Source organism: Pteropus vampyrus, unplaced genomic scaffold, assembly GCF_000151845.1.
Source record: "Pteropus vampyrus isolate Shadow unplaced genomic scaffold, Pvam_2.0 Scaffold14, whole genome shotgun sequence".
NCBI lineage: Eukaryota > Metazoa > Chordata > Mammalia > Chiroptera > Pteropodidae > Pteropus > Pteropus vampyrus.
In genome coordinates, this window is record NW_011888795.1 from 10,528,300 (window position 1) to 10,538,107 (window position 9,808).

Here is a 9,808-nt window from a genome sequence, read left to right on the forward strand (position 1 = left end):
TGGTTGTAGAACAATGTTTAGCAATGTACTGTTTTTATAAAAGAAAAATGCAAGCTCAAATGTGCATTTTAAAAGTTCCAAAAGGATTCACATGTTCAAATGTTTAATGGTAGTTACATATGGGTAACAGAGAAGACTTTTAGGCCTTGTGAACATTTTTATTTTTGCAATTTTCTAGAACAACTGATAAAGAGAAAAAAATCACTCTATCATAAACTGGACGAGGGGAGAATCATAATGGTGAATGTCCGCAGAAGTCTAAATGTTCAGACAAGAGAGAATTTGTTCCACCTAGACAGGCTCTTCCCAAGTAGCATGACGTGAACGAGGTGTGTGGTTTCAGTTGGTGCTGCTGGGGACAAACAATGTAGTGAAGGAGGAGCATGAGCAATGAGGCACAGTGACAGGAAGGCTAGAGACATACTGAGAATATTAATTAGCCCATTTTCACATATGATTGGACACAGGGCTATTTAGAAGAACAGAGTAGGAAATAAAATTGAGAGTTTGGTGTTCTCAATGCAAGGCCAAGTATTTTGAATGTGGTGGGGACATACTAGGAAGCATCAGCTGGAAAGATTGAGACAGGAAGCAGGAAGTCCTGGGAAGACCTCAGAGTGAGCCAGACCTGAGGCCATCTGTCTGAATCAGGGTAGAGCGATGGAAATGGAAAGGAAGAAATGTGTGTATAGGACAGGTATTCAAAGAGAAGAATACCTTTGGAACCTTTGTGGTGACTATTGGAGGTAGAAAGGAGAAAGAGGAGGAAGCAAGAATGACAGGTTTTAAACTAGGGTGACAAGGAGAATAATAACGCCAGTCTTGGAGCTCACAGGTCAGGAGGGAAAGCAGACGGAGGCAGGAGATGATTTGTTGGACCCACTGTGCTCATTTTAAAGTACGGATGGAACATCTAGCTGGGAATGACTAATCAGAGTTCTGGAGAAGGAAGATCAGAGCAGGAAACAGATTTGCACTTGCAACCATCAAAATGATGGTTGAAGTATCAGGATTAGATGAAATAATTTTGATTTACCTTCTCTACCCCACAAAAGTTTTGATTTCCATCTTCTAGTATAGTCTTTAACATATTCTGTATTCACATAATAGTATCAGTATATTGTATATTATATTTGCATAGTCATTTACAGTTTATAAAACACTTGCACATTTAATCATTGTTAAATTCTCATACCCATTTAATGGGTCAGAAAGGATCAGAAAAATCAAGTCTCAGATTTTATTTATTTTCCATTGTTGTTTAGCTTTTATTTCATAATCGTAAACTTAACTCTGCAACCCAGCTAGACTTGGAGGGAAGGAAAATCTGGAACCCAGTGAACTGCAGCAAGAACACAAAGATTATTGGGTGTTCTGATTATTGGGTGTTCTGAGCAGGTGGGAGTGGGGGGTACTCTCGTGTGCTACAGGAGGAATGGTTTGGTGGTTAAGGTAAAACAAGTCGAATCTATTAGATTTTTCCACAGTCAGCAGTGGTGATCTTGCTGGTCTTGCTACTCTGGACCCAAAGTGCTCCATAGCCTCCACAATATTCATGCCTTCTTTCACTATGCCGAAGACCACATGCTTGCCATCCACCCACCCAGTCTTGGCAGTGCATACGGAAAACTGGGAACTGTTTGCGTTGGGTCCACCACTCTTCATGACAAGATTCCAGGACCCATGTACTTCAGGAAGTAATTCCCATCATCAAATTTCTTCCCATAGATGGACTTGCCACCTATGCCATTATGGTGTGTGAATTCACCACCCAGAATAATTCTGTGAGAGCAGGAACCTTTAAAACCAAGCCCTTTCTCCCCAGTGCTCAGAGCATGAAAGTTTTCCACTGTTTTCCACTGTCTTTGGAACTTTGTCTGCAGACAGCTCCAAGGAGACACAGCCTAATGGCTTGCCCTTGACAGCAATGTCTCAGCACAGTGGAGTTGACCATGGCTGGGCACAGATGGCTCCTGGGCCCCCCTGCAAGGCCAAGACTCAGATTCTAAATGACTTAGTCAAGATCACAGAGGTAGTCATACCACAGATGTAGATTTGAGCCTTAAATCAGAACTTCTCTTTCCCAATTAATTGCACTTTTTACTCTTAACACTGGAGCCTTTCCTAGCGGAGGGGGAAATATCTAAAATAGCCTGCAACCTTAAAAGAGCTAAAACTCCATTTTTAGAAAAGAAGTTTGAAATTTACTTTTATTGAAACATGGCTGATAGTTTGTTGTTGTTGTTTTTTAATCTTTATTGCTAGAGAATTAAAAGATACTGATGTCCCTAATAGCTAGTTATCTTTAGGTTGAAAGTGAGATTTTTAGAATTTCAGTTATTCTAATTTTTTTAAAATTTTTTTTCCTTGAAGATGTAACCATAACTGTAACATATAACCATGATGGGTCATACAGCATGCAGGTAAGCCTCACTGCTTTTGTTCTACAGTTCAGAGCTAAATCTGATCTCTTTCATACTGAATCTGGTCTTATTTCACTCTCTGGTTTCTCTTAAGCCATTGACTTGTGTATCTATAGTTAGAAGAATGTCATCTGCTTTTATTTCAGAACAATATGAGGAAATTACCCCTTATCCAGTTTCTAATTGTTTACTCAGTTTGTGGTTCCCTTAAGAATAAAAAACTTGGCAAAAAATAATAGCTTCGAATCAGACACTTATCAAGGCCCCCAAAATGTATTTTTATATCTAAAGCAGTTCTCAGAGTTTTTTTATATCTAAAGCAGTTCTCAAAGTTTTTGGTCTCAGGACCTCTGTAAATTCTTAAAAATTATTAAAACTCTACAAAGAGCTTTTTTGTTTACATTAGTTACATCTACTAAAATTTAGTGTTCAGAAAATTAAACTGAGAACATTACTGTTATGATTTATTATTTTTAATGTATATTTTTAAATATACATAACAAAATTTACCATTTTAACCATTTTTAAGTGTACAGTTAGGTGGTACTGAATACATTTACATTGTTATTGCAGCCATCATCACCACACATCTGCAGAACTTTTCTCCTCTCGCAAAATTGAAACTCAATACCCATTAAACAAAAGCAGCCCACTTCTCCCTTCCCCCCAGCCCCTGGCAACTACCATTCTACTTACTGTGTCTATGAACTTAACTATTCTAGGTACCTCAAGCATTGTTCCAATTTTAATATATGTGTTGCCGAAGCGAGCACCTAGGTACCTCAAGTAAATGGAATCATTCATCTTTTGTCTTTTTGTGACTGGCCTATTTCACTTAGCATAATGTCTTTAAGGTTCTTTCATGTTATATCATGTGTCCAAATTTCCTTCCTTTTTAAGGCTGAATAGTATTTCATTGGCTGTATATACCACACTTTGTTTATTCATTCATCTGTCGATGGATACTTGAGTTGTTTCCACCTTTCGGCTACTATGACTAATGCTACTGTGAACATAGGTGTACAAATATGTCTTCAAGACCCTGTTTTCAATTCTTTAGGGGCATATACCTCGCAGTAGAATTGCTGGATCATAAATAGAGTAGTTCTATTTTTAATTTTTTGAGGAACTAGCATACTGTTTTTCATAGTAGCTACATCAACTTACATTCCCCCAACAGTGCACAAGGATTCCAGTTTCTCCACAGCCTTGTCTATATTTATGTTCTGTTTTTTTTCCTTCTTTTTAATAAAAGCCATTCTAATGAGCGTGAAGTAGTATCTCATTGTGGTTTTGATTTGCATTTTGCGAATGACTAATGTGAGAACTCAACTTCAGTCCAATAGTAACATGCAAATTCAGAGAATGGAATAAATCATTTTTAATATGAACTAAGAGATTTCAAATTCCTACAACATGGATTTATCAAAGACATGCTTTAGATCTCCCAACACTTTAAGACACATTGTTTTTCCTTCTCTGAGATTCTGAAAAACTCGGGAAGTCTACCTCCCTTAGTACGTGAGAGTTTTAATTCATATTGGCACCTCTGGTTTTGGGATCCCTTTTATCTCTTGATAAATGGTAAAACTGCAGGTTTGTTCTAATCTGCTCGTGGAACTACATTCACAAATTAAGATGTGCTTTCGTAAATCTTTAAACAAAACTGTCCCTAATCTAACCTTTATGTCCTTAGAATTCCACAACATTTAAATAGCTGTTTCAGTAGATTACAAAGCAGACTAAAATGGCATATTTAACTTAGGATAGATGAGAACCAATGTATACACACTGCAGTGTGACCTATTTCACCCTCACCTACATAATATATTTGAAAAGAATAAACACAGGACTTTGACACTAAAATCATGGGAATTGAGATGAAAAATAGAGAATATTTAAATGGATTTTCTATGTGTAAGGGAAATTTTTTCTTTAGTGTATATGTGAGAAAACGTCCTTTAGAACAAAAAGGTTTCATGTCCTTTTGTCAGCTTCCTTGAAATTAAGTGTGAAATCTATTCTTTAGCACTCTCTCTTAGAGTGAGAAAATTGCGGTCAATCTCCAGCTAATTTATCTTCTTAAATCATAACTGAAAACCATAAATTTGATCTACATGCTGTTGAGATAAAAGAAACACCATCTAATTATGTTGTTCTGACTTTTTTCATTACTGACTTTGGCACAGTAAAACTAAATTTGACTTTGGGTACTCGGAAATGCATATTATCATGTAATATACCCATCAACCAAATTTTAATAATTTTGCTTCATTTGATTTATATTTCTATTCCACATTTTATTGCTATTCTTACATTAACCTTTATCTGTAGCATTATGATGCTATAGATATATTATATGACTTTTTTCTTTTAATTATCTTACTGCTGTTTCTATCTAGAGTGTTTTGTTTATGAATATTAGGTTAAAGGTTTCTATATGACTATTTAAAAACCATTTTACCTGTTACTTTTTGAAACTATTAATAGTAAAGAATTGATTCTGATTTTATTAATACCGTAAGGTTGTTCATATTGTTTTAAGGATCTTTTCTGGTTTTTTTTTTGTTTTTGTTTTTATTTTTCAGATTGAAGATAAAACTTTCCATGTCCTTGGTGATCTTTATAGTGAAGGAGACAGTACTTACCTGAAATGGTCTATTAATGAAGTTGCTAGTAAAACTAAGCTAATTATCCTGGAAAACACAATTTACCTATTTTCCATGGTAATGTCTCTTCTTTATATTAACACTGTTGGGGTTTAGAAGAAAATTGCTTGACCAGAGCATTCTATTGGAAGAGATGAGGAAGTTCCTACTTCCTTTAATCGATGATGTGACCTTTCCTCTGTTTCTTTCTCCATTCTGTTTCTTTGCTACCTTCCTGTCATCTCTCGTTCTTTTGTTCACACAGATTCTCATCGATAGACACATATTCATTTTCTTTTTTAATTCTGAGACATGTTCTCACACCCTTGTCAGAGAATATCTCCCTGCTCAGTGGGCACTGGCTCTCAGGGACTTGATGCCCGAACAGTTTCCCCAGCCAGCATCCTCCTGGTACTTGGAGTGCTGGGGGTTTGGGAGGAGGGGACCCATTCGGAGAGGAGTGTGGACCAGAGGTTCCTTGTGGGGAAGGCGTGCAGTGGGAAGGTGAGTTGGGTTAGTGGCATTCTCTTGATAGATGGTAGAGATAGGCTTGGCATGGATTTGGTTAGGAGTTTATTAGGAGACCTTAACATTCTGCTTGGGCAGAAGACAATGTTATCAAATGTACTGTGGCCTCTTCAAAGTCTTCTCACATTTGGGAACCATCTTACAGATCACAGTCCCTTGTGATGAGATGCCTTAAGTATTACTGTATATGGAGTCAAGGATGATCTCACTTTACCAGGCATTTCTTTCCATAGTCAATATGCTATAAAAATATGGTGGCAGAGGCAGTATGGTGAGTGGTGAAGAGCATAATTTCTGGAATATGAAGCTGCTCGGTTCAAAATCTGGTCCTACCACTGAGCAGCTCTGTGACCTTGGACGAGTTAAACTCCAAGCTTCAGTTCCCCCATCTATAAACAGGAATAATAACAGTACCTACTTTATAAGATTGTTGTGACAGTTAATGACAAAATATATGTAACTGCAAAGAACAGTTTCTGACTTAGACTAAGCACTTGATAGTAGGGTTGCTACTAAAAATGGCTTCCAGCCAGTGGCTGTATTTTACCAATAGTTATATACGTGAATTCCTTTAATCCCCTCTGAGGCACGTATACCGTTACTCCTGTGTACTAGGAAGCCAAAAGTGAGAGGGCTTTAGTGATTTGCTTAGGGTCACAAAACTGGTGTTAAATATGACTAAGGTTAAACAGATAACTTGAAAACAACCTCAGATATATTAGTAAAATTATAGGGATAAGATCTTGATTTTCATTTCTGGTTTGTTATTTATTTATAGGCAGGAAATGTTCAGATTGGCATTCCAGTCCCCAAATACTTGTCTTCAGTGAGCTTCGAAGGAACTCAGGGAAGTACCATAGCACCTATGACTGGAACCATTGAGAAGGTAATCATGTGAATGTACGTAGAATAATGTCCAGTAACACCCAACAGATATCTTTATTGAACTTCGTCATATGCATCTTTTTTCCCTCCCTAAATCTTGCCCATTGGAGAGCATCCATTTCAAGAAATCAAGAAACTCTATTATGGATTCAAGTTCTATATTATAGTCATCAATGAAAATACTCATTTACCTAACTTATAATAAACACTATTGTTTTTGAAAGTGGGAATTTCCATGAAAGTACTATTTAAATTATCTTTTCATGATTAAAATTGAGTATTCATCAAGCATTATCCAGAAGGGCTGTTTTTTAATGTTAAATTTAACTGCAAACAGTTTATCATGAAATAATGACATTTTCTCTAATGTACATAATTGCATCTGTGTTAAAATTTGAAAGGCGGTACTGGTGAAGAACAACATGTTTTGGTGTTGAATGCAGTATATACTCAGAGTTGAGATCCATACTGATTTACCTTCAAATGGTGATAGATCAGTAGTCTCTTTTCATATGTTTGAATTATAGTAGTGTCCCCTTAAATGTATTTAAGTCATAAAAAATTTAACTATATAGTCTTAGTACCTCTAAAAAAGAGGAAAATAACTATTTAAATAGTTTGAGTGATTTCAAGAACCATTGCCTTCTGGAAGTGTTTGCCCCAGAGGGAGTATGAGCTGGGAGACGTATGTGGCTCATTCAGTCTCAGTTCCCACAGGCCTCTCATAATGTGAGCACCCCGCATAAGGTGTGCACCAGGGTCTTACACTTAAAGATGCATGTTTTTCCCAAAACTGGCCCTTAAATCCAAACCATTGCTCTCATCTGATGCTAAAGCATCACCCAGCTTTGGGTAATTTGTGAGGCTTTCAAGGGAGTTTCTTATTTTTCACAATTTTGATTCTACACGTTGACTTAAGAACCTGGCTCCACAATATGATGTTTCTAAACATTCCTTGATAACCGTATTAACCAAGAAGACAAGGATACCATATGGGATATATGTGTTTATCTATACACGTAAAAAGGAAAATAGAGGGTTTTTTCTGGGGTTGCCAATAAGTTTAATTCTTACACATAAAGATTGTCTACATTCATTACACAAGGCCATAAAGACTTGGAACGCTATCCTAGACAACCTCAAACTAGAGAACCAAGTACAACCCTCTACCCAGCCTGTGGCAAAGACATTTAAGTATAGTAGTCCTTCACTGTTGGTGGGATATCTTGTCTGTACATTCATGAAAAAACAAAAGGGTCTCAAGATATATAAAACTTATTCATCTGATTCAAGGAAAACTCGACAGCTTAGAGAGTAGGGATGAGCAGCGAAGTGGTACCTTCCACGGACAACAGTGTCAGCAATGCCAGACTGACCTTTAGGTCTCTGATTTGCACCAATACATTTGTTTTTGGCAGACGAGACAACCACATAGACTCATACTTCTGCTGTGTATGTATATATATCACCTGTGGACCACAAAGGACCCTCTGTGTTTTCAAGTATTAACCTGTCATTCTTAATCTCTAGGTGTTTGTGAAAGCTGGAGACAAAGTAAAAGCTGGAGATTCTCTAATGGTTATGATCTCCATGAAGATGGAGGTAAGTGAAATCATGAGTTCAGTTGCCAAGTAAACTTTAGCAGCTAATCACACCTAATTGGTTCTTTTGCTTTATTTCGTTAGTACCATTTTAAGTATTCAGAGCCATGGACTGATGAAGCATTAACTGCAAGAAACAAAACCAAACCATCTTTCTCATTTTAATTTTGTGAAATCATACCTGTCATTTGATTGTGAAATTAATGAAATTATCAATAGCTTAGATTCAGGCAGTAACCCAACTGAATGTTAACTATGGGTATTTTATAAGGCCAAACCGAGGGTGCCAGCCATCAGTATCAAAGTGAAAACCTCGATCATATTAAATTAGCTGTTCAGGTTTTTAGATGGTTGGAAGTTGTAAGCCACTAGTTCTCAGCCTTGGCCACACATATTAGTCACCATACAAAACTGCTTCCCCAGACCAGTTGAATTGGGATCTCCAGGAGTGGGGCCCAAAAATCAATTGTTTTTAAAAGCGTCCCAGGTGAGATTCTACTGGGAATCTTGGGAGCTTCTCATTTAGTGACCTTGAATGTGTTACAGTTGTGTCAACCCTTAAGCACATCATGAAAATGTCATTTTCTCTGTCTGCTGTAATATGAAAAAGATAGGGAAGCACCGATGACAAAATATCAAAACAATTGGCTTTATTTTTTACTTTGCGTCTGACTTTCTTGACTTGGTATGTGCTCGGTCCTCATCAGTATCACATTGTTTGTCATGTCTTGTGTCTCTGCAGCATATCATAAAGGCTCCAAAGGATGGCACAATCAAGAAAGTGTTCTACAAAGAAGGTTCTCAGGCCAACAGACATTCTCTGTTAGTCGAGTTTGAGACAGAGGAATCTGACAACAGGGAAGCAGAATAGACTCCATTATACGATGGCCAATAAGCAGTGTTTTAAGTGTAGTATCTCTACACCAAAAAGAGAAAGTGCCTTCCTGCTTTTCTTGGGGTCTGATAAACAGCAGTTTTACTAAACGATTGTGTGATTGTGTTAAAACCCTTTCATATTTGAGAATCATGTACTGGGGTCACAAATACAATGAATTATCTCAAAATATTTCATACTAATAAAATTGAATTATACTTTCTTATTGGAAGCCAATGTGACTTGTTTCTACCTCAAATTTTATACAATGCAGTTTCTTTTAGAAAGTTGAGCAGCAACTTTATCAAAAGAGAATGAACAGAAGTGAAAATCATTTAATTAAATGAATTATCGCCCAGTTACAATCATGATGAAAACGGACAGTAACGTATTTCAGAGACAGATGACATATAGCTAAACTCACCAAAGGTTTTTTTTAATCAAAGAGTAACTTATTAGGGAGTTTATAGACATGGGTGTTATTTCTTGTCTTTCTGACTGGAAAGTGTTTAGACCGCCTCTGCCTTTGTTGCACTTTTGTAAGGCTGTACAAATGTATATACAGTCATGCACCACTTAACGACAGAGATACATTCCGAGAAATGCCTCTTTAGGTGATTTTGTTGGTGTGAGCATCATAGAGGGCACTTATACAGATCGACATGGTACAGCCTACTGCACACCTGGGCTGTATGGTATAGCCTATTGCTCCTAGACTACAAGTCTCTACTGCATGTTACTGTATGAAACAACATGAGCTTAAATCAAGCACATGAGAAAATGCTGCAATCAAAAGACACAGTGAACACAAGATGTATGAGGCTGCTGCTGGCTTAACACACGTAGTGT

At 37.0% G+C, this 9,808-nt stretch overlaps 1 protein-coding gene and 1 pseudogene across 1 annotated transcript in view; one reads left to right on the forward strand and one right to left on the reverse strand.

Moving 5' to 3' along the window:
• Window positions 1-9,191, forward strand: part of MCCC1 (methylcrotonoyl-CoA carboxylase 1) — a 49,568-nt gene extending 40,377 nt beyond the window's left edge. Inside the window, exons 15-19 of the mRNA XM_011382783.2 lie at window positions 2,374-2,423; window positions 5,012-5,149; window positions 6,378-6,485; window positions 8,015-8,086; window positions 8,828-9,191. Of these exons, the coding sequence (XP_011381085.1) occupies window positions 2,374-2,423; window positions 5,012-5,149; window positions 6,378-6,485; window positions 8,015-8,086; window positions 8,828-8,956 (497 nt within the window). The 3' untranslated portion in view covers window positions 8,957-9,191. The remainder of the gene's footprint in view (window positions 1-2,373; window positions 2,424-5,011; window positions 5,150-6,377; window positions 6,486-8,014; window positions 8,087-8,827) is intronic.
• LOC105307318 lies at window positions 1,255-1,987 on the reverse strand (annotated as a pseudogene).
• Window positions 9,192-9,808: the final 617 nt, after the last annotated feature.